At 43.4% G+C, this 21,435-nt stretch overlaps 3 protein-coding genes across 3 annotated transcripts; 1 reads left to right on the plus strand and 2 right to left on the minus strand.

The window, feature by feature from the left end:
* Positions 1-641: 641 nt before the first annotated feature.
* LOC142524393 (DEAD-box ATP-dependent RNA helicase 21-like) lies at positions 642-3,232 on the minus strand. The gene has a single exon (XM_075628355.1). It carries the CDS (start codon positions 3,136-3,138, stop codon positions 1,021-1,023), a length of 2,118 nt encoding a protein of 705 aa, XP_075484470.1. The 5' UTR covers positions 3,139-3,232; the 3' UTR covers positions 642-1,020.
* Positions 3,233-5,049: 1,817 nt separating this feature from the next.
* On the minus strand, positions 5,050-7,646 carry LOC142524382 (DEAD-box ATP-dependent RNA helicase 21-like). Its single transcript, XM_075628343.1, has one exon. The coding sequence runs from the start codon at positions 7,544-7,546 to the stop codon at positions 5,429-5,431; it is 2,118 nt and encodes a 705-aa protein (XP_075484458.1). The 5' UTR covers positions 7,547-7,646; the 3' UTR covers positions 5,050-5,428.
* Positions 7,647-9,546: 1,900 nt separating this feature from the next.
* LOC142523976 (uncharacterized) lies at positions 9,547-13,410 on the plus strand. Its single transcript, XM_075627703.1, has 6 exons — positions 9,547-10,575; positions 10,672-11,097; positions 11,218-11,412; positions 11,668-11,973; positions 12,029-12,706; positions 12,766-13,410. Exons 1-6 carry the CDS (start codon positions 9,547-9,549, stop codon positions 13,408-13,410), a joined length of 3,279 nt encoding a protein of 1,092 aa, XP_075483818.1.
* The last annotated feature ends 8,025 nt before the right edge of the window (positions 13,411-21,435 follow it).

A 21,435-nucleotide genomic window follows, 5' to 3' on the forward strand; every position in this document is an offset into this window, starting at 1 on the left:
ACATCCCTCCGGCGCCCATTCACGAGTTACTTTCTTGTTTACAGGTGTTGATCCAAGCCATTATCTTCACTCAAATTCCCAAACAGTATAAATTATTGATTTGGTCCGTTGGAGCCCCGTACCCGGCTCACCTATTTTAACGAGATCACATCATTGGCGCCGTCTGTGAGAAAGCACTGAGTTCGAGACGTTGATATGGCTCGTACGAGAAGAACCAACCAGGGTAATTCTCACGTCCAGGGTGATGGGGGACAAATTTCAAGACAAGCTGATGTTAATAACATTGGAACAAACCTCATTACCCTGACCCCGGAAGAGTTAAAGAAAATGATGGCCGATGACGTTGTGCTAGCTAAGTAGCTAACTGAATAATAATAATAAATAAAATAACAAAAATAAATGTTGTTAATTAATTATTAAATATTTGGAATAAAATAATAAGCCGAAATTAAAACATACCTTAGAAAAGAAATAATAAAAAAACGTCTCTTCATCGGCATAAGTGCAAACGAATACCAAGACGATCTTGGTTAGCACAAATAACTCTGTTCTATGAAATTTAACATAGTACAGAGCGATGCACAATTTAAAGCAGTGTCCCATATGCATTACGTCTAAATAATCCCAAGGCCTAAAACAAATTACACAAAAATCATATGACTAAAGCATCAACAACAATTTAATATCAAGAATATCAGCTGGTACTATGTTTAAAGTACAAGATAATGAATCACAATGGCTTTAAAGAAAATCACAGAATAGGAGATGATAGTGGCAACTAGCATAGAGATAATGTCAAAATACATACATTTCATACATTTCCTCGATCACACGCAAAAAAAAAAAAATTGGTATCACATAGGCACAATATAGCATGGAAGGAATGATAAAAATAACTGGTACCATAAATTCCACCCCAGAAACTCATATTTCTATAATCAATCGTGCTTCTTTTGCGAGCCAGCAAGCTTGGATCCATGGAGAAGTAGTGTTGCTGAATGATACTTCCAAGTTACTACATCAATTGGCATAAACCATGTCATTCCGCCTGGCTGGTCTGTCAGGAATGGAACCTGGTTTAAACTTCGAGGCTTCATGTCTTGCAAGCTCCGGAGGAACAGGACTGTTGCTCTGAATTAGCATTTGCTTGAGATCGTAAAAAACTTCTGTGTCATGTAGAGTCAAGAATGTTGTAGCTACACCAGTCTTCCCAGCACGACCGGTTCTCCCGATACGGTGGGTGTAGGCTTCAATATTGCCAGGCATGTCATGGTTTATGACATGCGCCACATCAGGTATATCAATACCACGTCCTGCAACATCAGTAGCAACCAATACATTGTATCGCTTGGTCCTAAAACCTTCAAGGCTTATTTCTCTCTGTTCTTGTGACTTTCCACCATGCAATGTGGTCACTCGGTAACCTTCTTTATCCAATGTTTTTGCAACATTGTCAGCAACCTTTTTCGTGTTAACAAACACAATAGCTGTCTTATCTGCTAGTTCATCCAGCAATTTTTTCAATCTATGCATTTTATCATTCTCCTTCATCATCATAACATGTTGAGAAATGAGCTCGGTGGCTTTTCCTGCTGTGCCGATATTGACAACAACTGGATTTCTCAAGTACTTCCTTGCCAGCCGCTCTACAGCTGGTGGCATAGTAGCACTGAACATATAAGTAGTTCTATAAATCCTTTTCTCATCAAGTTCTTCATCTTCGTTCTCTGGTTTCAAGTTACTCGAAGGCATGGCATCTAATACTCCGACAACTTGTGGTTCAAAACCCATATCAATCATTCGGTCAGCCTCATCAAGAACAACATAATTACACTGATTCAACACCGCATACCGCCTTTCCAAACAGTCAATAAGACGTCCAGGCGTTGCAATCACTACTTCACATCCTTGCCTAATCCTAAACCCCTGTTCTTCTATGGATTGCCCGCCTACAATAGACACAACCTTGATTCCCAAATAATGAGCAAATTTGACAGTCTCATCCTCGATCTGTTGTGCAAGCTCACGTGTAGGAGCCATAACAACAGCATAAGGCCCCTCAGCATCATTCTCCTCACTCATCGGAGGAAGTCTACTTATGTAAGTCAACATAGGAAGAACAAATGCAGCCGTTTTACCTGAACCAGTCTCAGCAATGCCAATGACATCTCTCTGCTGCAGTCCGAGGGGAATGGCAGCCATCTGAATGGGAGATGGAGTTTTGTAACCAGCCCTTTCGACAGCCTTCAACAATTCAGGAGTCAACTTGCTTTCAGCCCAGCTCCTCATAGGACGCGGAATTCTTGAACCCTTGTAAGAAATGTTGAAATCTTCTCTGAAAATTCTCCAGTCCCTCTCCGTCATCTCCTCGAGCTTCTTCTCAGACCAATGTCTATCAACCCTCATATCAAACGTATCATATGAATCAGCAGCAAGCTCCTTCTTCTTTTGAGCAGCAGCTTCCTCACGTGTCTCCTCAGTCCCTTCCTTCTTGCGAATCTCATCACGAAGCTCCTTCTCGTTCATAGCAGCAAGTTTTTTCTGCTCCCTGCGGTCCATTCCAGCACGAAGTCCACGGCCAAAGAGGAGACGGGCTTCATGAGGATTCTGGTAAAGGGAATTCATGTCACGAGATGTGTCCTCAGTGTTTTCCCAGTCGAAGGAGAATCGGAACTTCTCACTTGGTTTAATAACCCGTTTCTTAGGTTTTTTCGATCCCAAGTACTGCTCCTTAATAGCAGCAAGCTCAACTTCACGCTCCCTCTCAGCCAATTTCTCCAATCGAGCACGGTCCCGCGCCTTATGTTCTTCCTCTCGTTCTTTCTCTCTGTTTCGACGCTCGTTGTACCTGTCCCTCTCCCGCTCACGCTCGCGCTCGCGCTCGCTCTCCCTATCCCTGTCCCTATCCCTATCCCTATCCCTATCCCGTTTCCGACGCTCATAATCCCAGTCACGGTCTCGATCACCTGAAGATGGCGGTTTTGACTCATCTCCATCGTTGGATTGAAGGAGGAGCTCAGAGCGACGCTTCAGTTGAGCAACTTCTTCCTCGCGTCGTTGCAGGGCAAGTTTCTGACGCTCCTCTTTGGTCAGAAAAACCGGCTTCTTCGCGACGTCTGCTTTGTCGTTGGATGCCATCGGAATTCAACAACTGAAACAGGAATTTAGGGTTCTGCAAAGGTTCGGTGATTTCAGGAGAACAGAAAAAAATCCGATGGGCCCAAATAAATACTAAGCCCACAAATTGCACGGCAATTTATAACTTAAACACGGCCCCTTTGATTTTCTTTTTCTTTTTGTTCTACTCCCCTCGCTCGTCAAAATTTTTTAAAAACATATTGAATAGGTATATTGTGAGACGGTTTTTCGAATTTTTATATGTGATACGGGTCAACTCTACCGATATTCACAATAAAAACTAATACTCTTAGCATAAAAAATAATATTTTTCATGGATGACACAAATAAAAGATCTGTCTCACAAAATACGACCCGTGAGACCGCTCGAACAATTTTTTTACCAAAAATGTTATCATAATTTTTTTCCCACACTGATCCATATCTTTTAATTATAACCATTATTTTTGCCTTCATTTTCCATTACTTTTTAAAATATATATTATTATTATTATTAGAATTCTATTATAATCTTCTAAAATTTAAAATAATCGTATACTGTAATTATTGACCATGCTCTTATTTATCGAAAATAAAGCCCAAATGTACTTTTTTTTTAATAGAAACTTCGATATAATTCACTTCTCATTAATTATTTTTTTTTTTAACATAATGAATCGATTACTTTCAATTAATTTTTCTAATCTTGTCTCTATTTCTAGACAAAATTCCACAAATAATTCTTTCTTTATTAAGAACTTAAATAATTTAGTTTTTTTTTTTTAAAGTCTCGAATTTCCTACAAGAAAGGTTGTCATTTACAACATCGTCGTATTTCGGATGTGGTGATACCCTGTAAAGGTCCGGGTTAATGGTGACCCATTTTCGGGTTAATGATGACCCGAGTTATCGGTTGAATAGCCCGGATCAGAAGCCAGCTGCCTGGGCACTTCTTCTCCACCCGGTTTCTCATACAGGTACCCAGGTAACCAACTACCCAGGCCACCTCGAGAATTGCACCACACTCGAGTGTGATCGATACAGGCAGTCTAATCCGTCAGAACCACTTGGGTTTGGAGTGTCCGAGAAATCATCAGAAGCTAGTATGATAAACCGACTTAGTAGGTGGTGTGGTAATCAAGGTAACTACCCATTCTTTCACTATAAATAGCAGGTATTAAAGTCATTTAATGAAATCTTTGAACTAAAAGCACTTACATATTTCCTCTCAAATATTACTTGTATTCATCAAAAAAGCTTGCTGACTTAAGCATCGGAGTGACCACGCCGGACATCCCTCCGGCGCCCATTCACGAGTTACTTTCTTGTTTACAGGTGTTGATCCAAGCCATTATCTTCACTCAAATTCCCAAACAGTATAAATTATTGATTTGGTCCGTTGGAGCCCCGTACCCGGCTCACCTATTTTAACGAGATCACATCATTGGCGCCGTCTGTGAGAAAGCACTGAGTTCGAGACGTTGATATGGCTCGTACGAGAAGAACCAACCAGGGTAATTCTCACGTCCAGGGTGATGGGGGACAAATTTCAAGACAAGCTGATGTTAATAACATTGGAACAAACCTCATTACCCTGACCCCGGAAGAGTTAAAGAAAATGATGGCCGATGACGTTGTGCTAGCTAAGTAGCTAACTGAATAATAATAATAAATAAAATAACAAAAATAAATGTTGTTAATTAATTATTAAATATTTGGAATAAAATAATAAGCCGAAATTAAAACATACCTTAGAAAAGAAATAATAAAAAAACGTCTCTTCATCGGCATAAGTGCAAACGAATACCAAGACGATCTTGGTTAGCACAAATAACTCTGTTCTATGAAATTTAACATAGTACAGAGCGATGCACAATTTAAAGCAGTGTCCCATATGCATTACGTCTAAATAATCCCAAGGCCTAAAACAAATTACACAAAAATCATATGACTAAAGCATCAACAACAATTTAATATCAAGAATATCAGCTGGTACTATGTTTAAAGTACAAGATAATGAATCACAATGGCTTTAAAGAAAATCACAGAATAGGAGATGATAGTGGCAACTAGCATAGAGATAATGTCAAAATACATACATTTCATACATTTCCTCGATCACACGCAAAAAAAAAAAAATTGGTATCACATAGGCACAATATAGCATGGAAGGAATGATAAAAATAACTGGTACCATAAATTCCACCCCAGAAACTCATATTTCTATAATCAATCGTGCTTCTTTTGCGAGCCAGCAAGCTTGGATCCATGGAGAAGTAGTGTTGCTGAATGATACTTCCAAGTTACTACATCAATTGGCATAAACCATGTCATTCCGCCTGGCTGGTCTGTCAGGAATGGAACCTGGTTTAAACTTCGAGGCTTCATGTCTTGCAAGCTCCGGAGGAACAGGACTGTTGCTCTGAATTAGCATTTGCTTGAGATCGTAAAAAACTTCTGTGTCATGTAGAGTCAAGAATGTTGTAGCTACACCAGTCTTCCCAGCACGACCGGTTCTCCCGATACGGTGGGTGTAGGCTTCAATATTGCCAGGCATGTCATGGTTTATGACATGCGCCACATCAGGTATATCAATACCACGTCCTGCAACATCAGTAGCAACCAATACATTGTATCGCTTGGTCCTAAAACCTTCAAGGCTTATTTCTCTCTGTTCTTGTGACTTTCCACCATGCAATGTGGTCACTCGGTAACCTTCTTTATCCAATGTTTTTGCAACATTGTCAGCAACCTTTTTCGTGTTAACAAACACAATAGCTGTCTTATCTGCTAGTTCATCCAGCAATTTTTTCAATCTATGCATTTTATCATTCTCCTTCATCATCATAACATGTTGAGAAATGAGCTCGGTGGCTTTTCCTGCTGTGCCGATATTGACAACAACTGGATTTCTCAAGTACTTCCTTGCCAGCCGCTCTACAGCTGGTGGCATAGTAGCACTGAACATATAAGTAGTTCTATAAATCCTTTTCTCATCAAGTTCTTCATCTTCGTTCTCTGGTTTCAAGTTACTCGAAGGCATGGCATCTAATACTCCGACAACTTGTGGTTCAAAACCCATATCAATCATTCGGTCAGCCTCATCAAGAACAACATAATTACACTGATTCAACACCGCATACCGCCTTTCCAAACAGTCAATAAGACGTCCAGGCGTTGCAATCACTACTTCACATCCTTGCCTAATCCTAAACCCCTGTTCTTCTATGGATTGCCCGCCTACAATAGACACAACCTTGATTCCCAAATAATGAGCAAATTTGACAGTCTCATCCTCGATCTGTTGTGCAAGCTCACGTGTAGGAGCCATAACAACAGCATAAGGCCCCTCAGCATCATTCTCCTCACTCATCGGAGGAAGTCTACTTATGTAAGTCAACATAGGAAGAACAAATGCAGCCGTTTTACCTGAACCAGTCTCAGCAATGCCAATGACATCTCTCTGCTGCAGTCCGAGGGGAATGGCAGCCATCTGAATGGGAGATGGAGTTTTGTAACCAGCCCTTTCGACAGCCTTCAACAATTCAGGAGTCAACTTGCTTTCAGCCCAGCTCCTCATAGGACGCGGAATTCTTGAACCCTTGTAAGAAATGTTGAAATCTTCTCTGAAAATTCTCCAGTCCCTCTCCGTCATCTCCTCGAGCTTCTTCTCAGACCAATGTCTATCAACCCTCATATCAAACGTATCATATGAATCAGCAGCAAGCTCCTTCTTCTTTTGAGCAGCAGCTTCCTCACGTGTCTCCTCAGTCCCTTCCTTCTTGCGAATCTCATCACGAAGCTCCTTCTCGTTCATAGCAGCAAGTTTTTTCTGCTCCCTGCGGTCCATTCCAGCACGAAGTCCACGGCCAAAGAGGAGACGGGCTTCATGAGGATTCTGGTAAAGGGAATTCATGTCACGAGATGTGTCCTCAGTGTTTTCCCAGTCGAAGGAGAATCGGAACTTCTCACTTGGTTTAATAACCCGTTTCTTAGGTTTTTTCGATCCCAAGTACTGCTCCTTAATAGCAGCAAGCTCAACTTCACGCTCCCTCTCAGCCAATTTCTCCAATCGAGCACGGTCCCGCGCCTTATGTTCTTCCTCTCGTTCTTTCTCTCTGTTTCGACGCTCGTTGTACCTGTCCCTCTCCCGCTCACGCTCGCGCTCGCGCTCGCTCTCCCTATCCCTGTCCCTATCCCTATCCCTATCCCTATCCCGTTTCCGACGCTCATAATCCCAGTCACGGTCTCGATCACCTGAAGATGGCGGTTTTGACTCATCTCCATCGTTGGATTGAAGGAGGAGCTCAGAGCGACGCTTCAGTTGAGCAACTTCTTCCTCGCGTCGTTGCAGGGCAAGTTTCTGACGCTCCTCTTTGGTCAGAAAAACCGGCTTCTTCGCGACGTCTGCTTTGTCGTTGGATGCCATCGGAATTCAACAACTGAAACAGGAATTTAGGGTTCTGCAAAGGTTCGGTGATTTCAGGAGAACAGAAAAAAATCCGATGGGCCCAAATAAATACTAAGCCCACAAATTGCACGGCAATTTATAACTTAACCACGGCCCCTTTGATTTTCTTTTTCTTTTTGTTCTACTCCCCTCGCTCGTCAAAATTTTTTAAAAACATATTGAATAGGTATATTGTGAGATGGTTTTTCGAATTTTTATATGTGATACGGGTCAACTCTACCGATATTCACAATAAAAACTAATACTCTTAGCATAAAAAATAATATTTTTCATGGATGACACAAATAAAAGATCTGTCTCACAAAATACGACCCGTGAGACCGCTCGAACAATTTTTTTACCAAAAATGTTATCATAATTTTTTTCCCACACTGATCCATATCTTTTAATTATAACCATTATTTTTGCCTTCATTTTCCATTACTTTTTAAAATATATATTATTATTATTATTAGAATTCTATTATAATCTTCTAAAATTTAAAATAATCGTATACTGTAATTATTGACCATGCTCTTATTTATCGAAAATAAAGCCCAAATGTACTTTTTTTTTAATAGAAACTTCGATATAATTCACTTCTCATTAATTATTTTTTTTTTTAACATAATGAATCGATTACTTTCAATTAATTTTTCTAATCTTGTCTCTATTTCTAGACAAAATTCCACAAATAATTCTTTCTTTATTAAGAACTTAAATAATTTAGTTTTTTTTTTTAAAAAAGTCTCGAATTTCCTACAAGAAAGGTTGTCATTTACAACATCGTCGTATTTCGGATGTGGTGATACCCTGTAAAGGTCCGGGTTAATGGTGACCCATTTCCGGGTTAATGATGACCCGGGTTATCGGTTGAATAGCCCGAATCAGAAGCCAGCTGCCCGGGCACTTCTTCTCCACCCGGTTTCTCATACAGGTACCCAGGTAACCAACTACCCAGGCCACCTCGAGAATTGCACGACACTCGAGTGTGATCGATACAGGCAGTCTAATCCGTCAGAACCACTTGGGTTTGGAGTGTCCGAGAAGTCATCAGAAGCTAGTATGATAAACCGACTTAGTGGGTGGTGTGGTAATCAAGGTAACTACCCATTCTTCCACTATAAATAGCAGGTATTAAAGTCATTTAATGATTCTGAAATCTTTGAACTAAAAGCACTTACATATTTCCTCTCAAATATTACTTGTATTCATCAAAAAAGCCTGCTGACTTAAGCATCGGAGTGGCCACGCCGGACATCCCTCCGGCGCCCATTCACGAGTTACTTTCTTGTTTACAGGTGTTGATCCAAGCCATTATCTTCACTCAAATTCCCAAACAGTATAAATTATTGATTTGGTCCGTTGGAGCCCCGTACCCGGCTCACCTATTTAACGAGATCACATCATTGGCGCCGTCTGTGAGAAAGCACTGAGTTCGAGACGTTGATATGGCTCGTACGAGAAGAACCAACCAGGGTAATTCTCACGCCTAGGGTGATGGGGGGCAAACTTCAAGACAAGCTGATGTTAATAACATTGGAACAATCCTCATTACCCTGACCCCGGAAGAGTTAAAGAAAATGATGGCCGATGCCGTTGTGCTAGCTATGGCCAGGAAGGAGGTCTCTCACCCTGTCATACCACCCGGTGATAAGCAGGGACGTGATCAGGGATTTGAGCAGGAGCAGGAGCAGGGGCAGGGAAGGAGGGATAACGAGATGGTAGGAGAAGACGAGGGATCCAGCGCTGGGTCCAAATCTCCTACCGTGGCAGAGGAATTGATGGAATTAAGGCAGAAGATGAAGGTCTTGGAAGGACAGTTGGAAAGACGGAGCGTTGCCTGAGCAGTCACGAGAGGATGCCCGTTTTCTGATATCATCATCCGGGAGCCTCTTCCTGGAAATTTCAAATCTGCGAAGGTGAAAGACTATGATGGCAATGCAGACCCGGAGGAACACCTGGCCAGGTTTGAAAATATGGCCATGTTGCACTGTTACACTGATAGAATCAAGTGCAAGGTGTTCCTAACAACACTGGTGGATTCAGCTCAGAGGTGGTTCGAAGGCTTGACTTCCCAAAGTATCAGTTCCTTTGGAGACTTCCAGAAGGTGTTTTTACACCATTTTAGCAGCAGTAAAAAGTACAAAAAGACTGCTTTTAGTCTTTTTGAAGTTAAGCAGAACCCAGAAGAGAGTTTAAGAGCCTATATCAGAAGATTCAACAGAGTTGCCCTAGACGTCCCTACTTGTGCCACCGAAACAAAGACTACTGCATTCACCCAGGGTTTGAGAGAGGGTGAGTTCTTCAAGTCACTGACTAAGAAGGTGCCGGGAGATTTCGAGGATCTATTGTCGCGAGCAGAAAAATATATCAATATGGAGGAGGCCCAGAAACAAAAGAGGGACGCTGTGAGAAAGGAAAAAGGAGACCGGATGTCTAAGCTCGAGGAGAGGGGACAGAAAAGAGGCAATACAGGGCACTTTTCTCACCACGTGCCTCTGAAAATTGCTCGGGAGAGGGAAGTGCAGGAGTGCAGCAGAGATTTGGCCCCGGATCATCAGTTATCCCGGCCAGAAAAGAGTGGATTTTGCTCTTTTCACAAAGTATGCCACCATAACACTGAAAACTGCAAGGCACTAAAGGGGAATTATGCCTCACCCTTCATCTCGGGACCCAGTAACAATAGCCAGAGGCCGAGAGTGCCACCTTGGACATCTCGGCCACCAGGATCCAGCGCCCGAGGAGGAAGTGTGAGGAATATCCCGAGGATTGAGCCCAGTAGAAGAAGGGAGCCTGAGCCCGAGAGAAAAAAGAATTCGCCCCCTGCCACAGGAATGATCAAAATGATATTAGGAGGCTCTACTGATGGAGATTCTAACCGGGCGAGGAAGGGGAGAAGCAGGAGGGAATGTTTGGAGGTAGAAGGAGCAAGAAGGAATGAGGCGATCATTAGTTTTGGCCCGGAAGATTTGAGAGGGGTGAATCTTCCCCACAACGACGCCCTGGTGATCCAAGCCCGAGTGGCGAATTATGATATTCTACGGGTTTTTGTGGACTCAGGCAGCTCTGTAAATGTAATTTTTAAAGATGCCTTTGTACAGATGGATTTGCAGGGCTACCACCTAGAGGCTGTGAAGACTGCCCTCTTTGGTTTTGCTGGCCATATGGTTTACCCGGAAGGGGAGATCATGTTGCCATTAACCTTGGGTTCTCATGATCTTAAGAGGACGGTGATGACTTCATTCACCGTAGTGGATTCCCCGTCATCATATAATATCATTTTGGGGAGACCGGCTATGAACGAATTGAGAGCCGTAGCATCCACATACCACCAAAAGATAAAATTTCCAGTAGGAGCTCGGGTGGGAGAAGTCCGAGGAGATCAACCATCCTCTCGGAAATGCTATGTGGAGGCAGTCCGGGCGGATCAGAGTATAACAAGGAAGGAAGGGAAGAAGGCAAGGGTGGACGGGGAAAGAACGATGGGGAGAGGAGAGGTGCATTTTGTGGCAGAAGAAGAACAAGAAGTAATAGAAATCGGACCAGGCCAGCAAATCCGGGTGGCCCGAGATCTCAGTATACCCACTCGGGTCAGTCTGATTCATTGTTTAAAAACTAATATTCGTGTGTTTGCTTGGTCCCAACAGGAGTTGACAGGGATTTCTCCCTTGATAGCAGAACATCAATTGAACATCCTCCCGGAATCTCACCCAGTAAAACAAAAAAAGAGACACTTTGGCCCTGAAAATGACAAAGTAATTGATGCGCAAATTAAGGAGCTTCTGAAAGCTGGCCACATTCGGGAAATTCAATTCCCCACATGGCTTTCGAATGTGGTCTTGGTACCCAAATCCACCGGGAGGTGGCGCATGTGTGTAGACTTCCGCGATCTCAACAAGGCGTGCCCCAAAGATCATTATCCTCTGCCCAGGATTGATCAGCTGGTGGATTCCACCTCGGGCTATGAATTACTAAGTTTCATGGACGCATACCAGGGGTACCATCAAATCCCTCTGGCTAAAAAGGATCAAGACAAAGCCAGCTTCATCACCTCGGGAGGTACATTTTGTTATATTGTAATGCCTTTCGGGTTGAAGAATGCAGGGGCTACTTACCAGCGTCTGATGGATAAAGTCTTTGAGAAGCAGCTGGGACGGAATGTGGAAGTCTATGTGGATGATATTCTATCCAAATCCCGAGAGGGTGCCAGCTTTATTAGTGATCTAGATGAAATTTTTGCGACTCTCATGCATTATGGAATCAAGCTTAATCCTGCCAAGTGTATTTTTGGCGTGAAGAGTGGCAAATTCTTGGGATTCATTGTGACAGAACGAGGGATCGAGGTGAATCAAGAGAAAGTCAAATCTGTGCTAAGCATGCCATCTCCCCGATCTGTCAAGGAGGTACAAAAGCTAACTAGGAGAATTGCTTCCCTTTCCAGATTTATTTCCCGATCAGCACACCGGAGTTATCCTTTTTTTTCAAGTCTTAAGGAAGGCCCAGCAATTCGGATGGGATGAGAAATGTGAACAGGCCTTCCAGGACTTGAAAATTCATCTTGCCGGGCTCCCGGTGTTGGTGAAACCAGAACCTGGAGAAAAATTATATGTCTACCTGTCCGCTACAGAGTATGCTGTCAGCTCTGTTCTAATAAAAGAGGAAGGAACTGATCAAAAACCTGTCTATTATGTCAGCCATGCTCTGAGGGGGCCCGAGATCCGGTATAGCGAAATGGAGAAAATTGTTTTGGCCCTGGTCATGACCGCCCGGAAGCTAAGACCTTACTTTCTGTCACATCAGGTTATTGTTCTTACCAATAGTCCTCTGGGTAGGATCATGACTCACTCTGAAGTATCCGGGCGAATGATAAAATGGACAGTAGAGTTGGGTGAATATGACATCGAGTACAAGCCCCGAGTGGCCATTAAAGCGCAGGCTTTGTCAGATTTCTTATCTGAAATGATCCAGCCCAGCGAGGAGGAAGTATGGAAAGTATCAGTGGATGGGGCATCTAGCCTGGTGGGGTGCGGAGTAGGGGTGGTGTTAGTGTCTCCCCTGGGAGAAAAGGTCAAATTAGCATTAAGAATTGATTCCCGGATAACCACAATGAAGCTGAGTATGAGGCTGTTCTTGCAGGTATTCGAGCTGCCCTGGAAGTTGGAGCTTCTCGTATTATTCTATATTCTGATTCACAGCTCATCACTCAACAAATAAAGGGCATTTATGAGGCTAAGGATGACAGGATGCTTAAATATTTACGGCTCATTCGAGCCCAAGCAGAAAGCTTCATGGATTGGAGTATTGAACAAGTACCCCGGGAAGAAAACAGTGAGGCAGACGCTTTGGCTAAAATGGCTGCTTCTTTATCAGAAGTTAATACCCGGGAGGTGCTGCATATTACTCGGCCGGTTCTTTCTACGGAGGAAGAAGCATCACCCATGCCTGAAGATTCATGGATGACACCGCTGATCGCGTACATTACGAACCATGAGCTCTCTGAGGATAAAGCCCGAGCTCAGAAGATCAAAAGACAAGCTCACAGGTTTGTTCTCTTAAATAAAATTTTGTACAGAAGATCATTCCAAGGACCGCTTTTGAAGTGTTTAAATGAAAAAGAGGTGGATTATGTTCTCCGAGAGATTCATGAGGGGTGTTGTGCCGAGCACCTCGAAGGAATGTCTTTAACCCGAAAAACAATGCTTGCTGGATTCTGGTGGCCCACCTTAAAACAAGATTCTGCTCGTTTGGTCCAGATTTGTGAGGGCTGTCAGCATCATTCGAATTTCAGCTACAGTCCCGGCCACTCTCATGAAGCCTATTTGGGCATCCTGCCCTTTTGATCAATGGGGCATGGACATCGTGGGTCCTTTTTCGGTTGCCCGGGCTCAGAAAAAATTCTTACTAGTAGCTGTTGACTACTTTTCCAAGTGGGTTTAAGCTGAGCCTTTAGCAAAGATCACCGAGCAGGAAGTATTGAAATTTTTGTGGAAGAACATTGTGTGCCGGTTCGGAGTGCCCAGGAGAATAATCTCGGACAATGGAAGACAATTTCAAGGCAAAGAAATTACATCATAGTGCCAGGAAATGAAAATCACTCAATCTTTTACCTCTGTTGCATATCCCCAAGCCAATGGTCAAACAGAAGTTGTCAATAGAGTCATTGTGCAAGCATTAAAGGCAAGACTTCAGGGTAAAGGAAAGAATTGGGTGGAGGAGTTACCTAGTGTCATATGAGCTTACAGAACTACTCCCCGGGCACCTACTCAAGAAACTCCCTTCAGTTTGGTATATGGTTCTGAAGCAGTTCTTCCAGTAGAGATCGGGCAGACTTCTTCCCGGGTAGAATCTTACCCGGAGGACAATGACCAGAGCAGGGCCATGGAATTGGACTTAATAGAAGAAAAAAAGAACATGGCATTTATTCGAATGGAGGCATACAGAAATCGGGTGATGAAATCATATAATAAGAAGGTCCGCATTCGAGACTTCCAAGTTGGGGATTTAGTCATGAAAAAATTCAACCCTGCTGGGGAAGTTGGGAAGCTGGAAGCCCGATGGGAAGGACCTTACAAAATCACTCGGAGAGTCAACTCGGGATCCTTTTATTTAGAAGATGCGCATGGACGTCCCCTCAAAAGGCCTTGGAATGTGTTTAACTTAAAGAAGTACTATGCATAATAGATGTAATTGTTTGATGGAAGAAATCAATAAAAATATATATTTTCTCAGAGTATTGCGTTTGTTATTATATCTTGGGAGCTACTATGACCCGGTTCTTAAAAAGCCCAGGGCACTACACCCTGGCTCGGGGCAGCACACCTCGACCATTCCCAAGTCCCGGGACATGATCCCCAGCCCAAGGCTCCGTACCTTGGTTCTTACAAAGCCCAGGGCACTACACCTTGGCTCGGGGCACCACACCTCGACCATTCCCAAGTCCCGGGACATGATCCCCGGCCCAAGGCTCCGTACCTTGGTTCTTAAAAAGCCCAGGGCACTACACCCTGGCTCGGGGCACCACACCTCGACCATTCCCAAGTCCCGGGACATGATCCCCGGCCCAAGGCTCCGTACCGTGGTTCTTAAAAAGCCCAGGGCACTACACCCTGGCTCGGGGCACTATACCTCGACCATTCTCAAGTCCCGGGACATGATCCCCGGCCCAAGGCTCCATACCTTGGTTCTTAAAAAGCCCAGGGCACTACACCCTGGCTCGGGGCACCACACCTCGACCATTCTCAAGTCCCGGGACATGATCCCCGGCCCAAGGCTCCGTACCTTGGTTCTTAAAAAGCTCTAGGCACTACACCCTGGTTTGTGGAATCCAAGAAATACTCCTTTTGAGTTCAGGTTTAAATCTCTACATCTGGAGTATTAGTTAAGCTACTTATTTAACGTATGGACCGGGACCCCGGGTATTCGATTAAAATTACCGTTTTCTCCTACTAAGAAATACTCATAAGTTATTGCATTATCCGGGTTGCGGAAAAATTGTCAAAAATCATATTGAAAAAGACACAGCGACGGAAAGAAATCAACATTTCCTTACAAAGTTCAAAGGCAAAAAATACAAAGGAAAAAATACGGAGTAAATTACAGGCCTATTCTAAAGTCTGCTGCCCTGATGGTTCTCCCGATTCCCCGGGAGTCTTCTCAGCCTCTTTCTCGATAGCATCATCTTTGGGAAGGGAAGCAATGGCCTTATCAATATCGGGAAAGCCCTCCTTATCTGTCGGAATCAGACCTATCTCCTCAAATTGCTCCTGGCATTTCTCAAAGCCAATCGAAAAGTATTTGTAGGCCCTATCTTCAACAGCTTCTTGGAATTCCGCCGATTGAAGGAAAATAGTCCTCCATTCTTCATGGGTTAGCTGAAGAAGTCTAAGCTTATCTTCAGCAACTTCGGCTCGATGTTGCTGGGCACTGGCTTCATCCTCGAGATAGCTAATCCGAGATGCCAGGAACGCAGTTTGCCTCTGAGAAGCCTCATCTCGGGCTATGCTCTCATCACGAGAAAGTTGAGCCGTGGCCAGCTCTTGATTAGCTGCTTCCAAGGAAGCTTGGAGACTGGCAGTTGTCTCCTCGTGAAGCTTCTGAGCCCGGGCCATCTCTCCTTGGAGATGGTCATGAATATCCTGAGCCGCCCGGGCTTGCTTACCCTTCTTGGTTGCCACCGCTGTCACCTCTTCAAAGGCCGAAACTAGCATCTGGGCAGCCTGGACAAGAAGGAATCTTAAAAAAGAAAAAGAGGGGAGGGAGAGAGAGGGAAAAGAAATAAAAGAATAAAGCTTACAGACAGAAGACGGTTGGACCCCTCCAAAAACCTCACACTAGAAGGAGTGCTTTTCAGGATAGCTATCTCAGCAGGGCTGAGCACCTTCTTGAAGCGCTTAACACCAACAGCGGAAGCTCCCTCGAAGAAGATGTTAACCAGAGAAAGCTGGTCGGTTGGAGGGAGCTCTTGGCAAGGTTCTTCATTGGACTGGGGGGGGAGGAGGAGGTGGAGCAGATCGAAAGGCGCCTTGGTCACCCTCGGAAGGGTCTTCGAGAATAACCAGCTCAGGTTCTGCAGTAGCTTTTCGTTTTCTCTGAATGAGGGGAATGAGATCTTCAGATTCCTCCAAGTTCTCAGTCATCGCCCGGGAAGCGCCATCCTGGGGAGGTTCTTCCCGGGACACCTCAGCTCTCAAGGCTGCCGCTTTTGCATCCCATTGTTTCTTTTCTTCCGCAGCTGCCCGGCGAGCCGCCATTTCCTTCTCTCGGGCTGCCTTCTCAGCTGCACGCCTTTTAGCAAAAGCTGCTTGCATCTCAAAGTTATCTGCATAGAGGAGTGACAGGGTTATGATACATTAAATAAACAGGATAAAGGAATAAGGAAGCACAGAAAATAAAGTATGTACCGAGTTGAGAGCTCGAGCCAGCCACCTCATCAATTACCCGGTCTATGGGGTCCTCAGCCCGAGCACTCAACCCGTAGGCCACTAAGTTCTCTTCTGAGATAAGAATGGAAGAGGAGTACTTGTGTCCCTCCACGAGGGTTTGAAAGGCGCCTTGGTCACCCTCGGAAGGGTCTTCGAGAATAACCAGCTCGGGTTCTGCAGTAGCTTTTCGTTTTCTCTGAATGAGGGGAATGAGATCTTCAGATTCCTCCAAGTTCTCAGTCATCGCCCGGGAAGCGCCATCCTGGGGAGGTTCTTCCCGGGACACCTCAGCTCTCAAGGCTGCCGCTTCTGCATCCCATTGTTTCTTTTCTTCCGCAGCTGCCCGGTGAGCCGCCATTTCCTTCTCTAGGGCTGCCTTCTCAGTTGCACGTCTTTTAGCAAAAGCTGTTTGCATCTCAAAGTTATCTGCATAGAGGAGTGACATGGTTATGATACATTAAATAAACAGGATAAAGGAATAAGGAAGCACAGAAAATAAAGTATGTACCGAGTTGAGAGCCCGAGCCAGCCACCTCATCAATTACCCGGTCTATGGGGTCCTCAGCCCGGGCACTCAACCCGTAGGCCACTAAGTTCTCTTCTGAGATAAGAATGGAAGAGGAGTACTTGTGTCCCTCCACGAGGGTTTGACTCAGGAGGAAAGACTCCTCAAATTTGTAGGATGGAGGAAGGGAAGGTTGTTGGGGAAGGGAAGGGAGAAACCGGGTTAGACAGGGTAGAGGACCCGGGAGTTGGATGTAAAAAAATCTTCCTTTCCATCCCTTTTGAGAGGAAGGGATGTCATCGAGGAATCGGGCGTTTAACCGGGATTTAAGGGAAAATGCATTATCCCCGAAATGGCAAGAAAAATAATAGTGAAGGATGAGGGGGGTGATGAGAAGATTATTCATTTTAAAAAGGACATAGGCCGATGCCATAATCCTTAAAGAATTGGGATGAAATTGATTGACAGGTACACCAAAAAATTTGGCAACATCAATATAAAAGGGATGAACGGGAAACCGAAGACCATTCCTAACATGGTCCCGAAAGAAAGTTGTGTACCTAGGAGGAGGGTTATCGGCCCTATCAGAGGGCCCAGGTATCAAGATAGAAATGGAAGAAGGAATATTGCCCAGCGCTCGGAGTTCCTCATCTGCCCCCAAGCGTAAGGCGCTTCGCATAGAGGAGAACCAGGGAGTTCCCGGGATCTCGACCGCCCGAGGACTCGAGACCTTGGCTTTACCCTTACCCTTGTTCTTCGCAAGAGCTCGGGCCCGGGAGTGGCCAGAAGATAAAGGTTTAGAAAAGAGAGGTTTGGTTGGAAGTGCCACTGGTTTTTTAGAAGGTTGGGTGATGGAGCGACGTGGGGGAGAGGGAGGAGAATCGGAACGAAGTGCGGAAGACTCAGCGCTAGGAGAGCCTCGCGCATTCGCTCCTGAGGTGGAAGAAGTGGAGTGAGACATTTTAAAAGAAGAAAACTTACGACGATATATGCGGTGGAAGGTTGCCGGAAATGATTTCGCACAAATAGAGTCTCGAGAAGAGAATTCGCAAGAGCTTCGCTGCAATTTCGAATTTGAGAGTAATTTTTGGAAAACCTGTTAGTTAGTATATATAGGCGGTGGGGGAAGATCTCAGCCGTTTATTTAAAAAGCATGCGTGGACGACCACGATTTGCCTAGAAAATTGTACCAGGCTTACGACGGGACACACACAATAATTAAAAATGTCAGACTTATCGTCTCCTCGAAATACGAAACGTTCCTGATCGTTGATAGAAAGGGCACGCGTTATCATGGCACCCCGTGGGTTACCCAAGATCTCATCTTAAGCCCGGGAGGTCTGAGGCCCCGGCATCTTATCTTAATCCCGGGAAAAGTAAGGCCCCGGTACTTCATTTTGAGCCTGGGGAATTTTAGGGCCCGGTTTTTTCAGTTGATCACTTATCAGTTCTGGATATTTATTCTGATTCATTTTATGGTACATATATCATGCGGTGTCAATGAAATACGGACAATAAGAGTAACTAGATAAGCATTTTTATTATTATTATTATTATTCCGGGAATTCTTTACTCGTTACATTAAAAAATTTCTCTTCTACAGAGGCTATCCACTTAATCACAAAACTCTTTACATAGCTACCAGTGAACGCCTTCATAAAGTTAGCGGAGTCGGCAATCTTCTGCAGCGTCCTCCTCTCTTTATGAAGCAATAGTTGGAGGATAAAGTCGTCCTCAAAGAGGTCCTCCGTATCAGAAATCTGCAAGCGTTCCCGATACTTTGCAAGCTTGGCCACCAGCTCAGGAGTGATAGCCTCCTCCCACTCGTGAAGAAGCTGAAGTCCTTGCAGCTCCTCCCAGTAATGGAGGATCTTTTGGAAGACTTCATCTTCCAATTCAGATTTCCGTTTCTCAAAAGCTGCTTGCATGAACTCTGCTGCCATGTCGGGAGCTTTCGAACCACTGGAACCCGCCATTGCACTTCTTGAGGACTGAATTGATGGAATGTTGGAGAATAGGTAAGCAGGTTACTGTATATATATATAGGAAGGAATCAGTCTCCATCGTCGATCCGAATCCAATCGGACGATCAGAGGGAATCTAGGAAATTGAGCAGGCAGGTGAAAAGACGTGTACGGGTATCGAGGAAACATACTCATTATTACCTCGGAATACGAACAATTTTCGACGGTGTCACTGTTAACGCATGCAGCATAATGACATTCATTGGATTTCCCGAGAGTACTAAACGATGAATGTTCAAAACCTGAGAGATATGGAAGCCTGACACCTCATCACTTCTGCAGGATATTTAGAGACCCAAGGCTCTTATTCACTCTGGGATATGTTTTGGAGTAAACATGCATGACTGACTGATCGGGACAGCGAGTCAAGCTCTAGCCCGACTATTTTTAGGATGTGTGGTGATACCCCTGTAAAGGTCCGGGTTAATGGTGACCCATTTCCGGGTTAATGATGACCCGAGTTATCGGTTGAATAGCCCGGATCAGAAGCCAGCTGCCCGGGCACTTCTTCTCCATCCGGTTTCTCATACAGGTACCCAGGTAACCAACTACCCAGGCCACCTCGAGAATTGCACCACACTCGAGTGTGATCGATACAGGCAGTCTAATCCGTCAGAACCACTTGGGTTTGGAGTGTCCGAGAAGTCATCAGAAGCTAGTATGATAAACCGACTTAGTAGGTGGTGTGGTAATCAAGGTAACTACCCATTCTTCCACTATAAATAGCAGGTATTAAAGTCATTTAATGATTCTGAAATCTTTGAACTAAAAGCACTTACATATTTCCTCTCAAATATTATTTGTATTCATCAAAAAAGCCTGCTGACTTAAGCATCGGAGTGGCCACGCCGGACATCCCTCCGGCGCCCATTCACGAGTTACTTTCTTGTTTACAGGTGGTTGATCCAAGCCATTATCTTCACTCAAATTCCCAAACAGTATAAATTATTGATTTGGTCCGTTGGAGCCCCGTACCCGGGTCACCTATTTTAACGAGATCACATCAGGATGCTTGACCCAAAAATGCATGACGTTTAAATTCAACAACGAAGACAATATTATATAATCTTAAATACAATCTTTACAAACAAGAAATGCGTCCTTGGACTCAAGCTCGACAGAAATACCAAAATATAGAAGGAACATGGGGGGCCAAGAAATAGAGAAAAAGTTGACCAGGGAGAGATTAAGTGGTAACAAGAAAGTGCATAAGGTCACTGATACACGAGTACATTGCATCTTACGTGTCCGGATCGGTAACAAACTAAGTTCAAAACCGACAGTTTAATTAAATTATCTATTTTTAAATTAAAAAAAAAATCATCAATATATTATTTTAATCATTTATCGTTTTTCATATACAATTTATTATCGATTTTTTTTTAAAAAAAAATCGATGAATTGAATGTTTTATCAATGATTAATTATATTTTATTCATATAATTAATTGTATTTTGTTCGTCAACATGTATAATGAGTTTAATTTTTAGTAATTTATGCAAACGACACTTGTTTGAACCAAACATGTAATTAATATAATTTGAAGCAACATACATAGCAGATGATTTCGTCCTCACTACCAGCCGGCCGGAAACAATCACACATTTCACACTTTATTTTAACCCATAGTGGTTTTTTTTGGCCTCTCTATTTTCTGGGTGCTCTTGATATGTTTTTCATGGTCTATCTTATGTGGTTTGTGCGTTCAATGATGTAGTGAAATGCATTTATATGTATTTTGTATGATACACGTGGTGTTTTCTCAAGTTGTCAATCATTGCTTCTCCAATATTTTATTTATTTAGTAAAGTAATAATTATATATATTAGGAAATTATATCATGATTTGCGAAGCATCCAATAAAACATTTTTGAATTTAAATTTACTAATTTAGTTAAAAACTGTGTCCCATAAAATAATATTTAAAGTACTTAATGAGGTTCTCAAGCCTTGTGCATGCTGAAAAAACTACTTAATAAAATAAATGCAACCATTTTAAATTTATTCAATCCAATATTGATCGATAAATTAGACAAGTGCAATTTAAGTTGAAAGGGCTAAATCTAAAGACAAAAATTTGTGTGAGACGGTCTCATGGGCCGTATTTTGTGAGACGAATATCTCATTTAGGTCATCCATGAAAAAACATTACTTTTTATGCTAAGAGTATTACTTTTTATTGTGAATATCGGTAAAATTGACCCGTTTCATAGATAAAGATTCGTGAGACCGTCGTCTTATAAGATATCTATTCAAATTCTAAATTCAAATACTATCATACCATACAAAATGTAATGTTTTCGTACTAATGAATCGGATTGAATCATGTTACTCGGGGAACTGGAATTTTAGACCCCAATGCCTAGTGGAGTTTGGTTGGACTCTGTTGCCAACTTACCGCCTAACCTGTGAAAT

This window comes from Primulina tabacum, chromosome 14 (assembly GCF_025594145.1).
Source record: "Primulina tabacum isolate GXHZ01 chromosome 14, ASM2559414v2, whole genome shotgun sequence".
NCBI lineage: Eukaryota > Viridiplantae > Streptophyta > Magnoliopsida > Lamiales > Gesneriaceae > Primulina > Primulina tabacum.

What these genes read in the sequence shown, in the direction of transcription:
- LOC142524393 (XM_075628355.1), bottom strand. Translation starts at nt 3,138, where the DNA reads ATGGCATCCAACGACAAAGCAGACGTCGCGAAGAAGCCGGTTTTTCTG.
- LOC142524382 (XM_075628343.1), bottom strand. Translation starts at nt 7,546, where the DNA reads ATGGCATCCAACGACAAAGCAGACGTCGCGAAGAAGCCGGTTTTTCTG.
- LOC142523976 (XM_075627703.1), top strand. Translation starts at nt 9,547, where the DNA reads ATGGCCATGTTGCACTGTTACACTGATAGAATCAAGTGCAAGGTGTTC. An exon ending in TGGCAGAAGAAGAACAAGAA is followed by an intron (nt 11,098 to 11,217) that starts GTAATAGAAATC and finishes TGGTCCCAACAG; the next exon opens with GAGTTGACAGGGATTTCTCC. An exon ending in GGCTTTCGAATGTGGTCTTG is followed by an intron (nt 11,413 to 11,667) that starts GTACCCAAATCC and finishes TTCGGGTTGAAG; the next exon opens with AATGCAGGGGCTACTTACCA.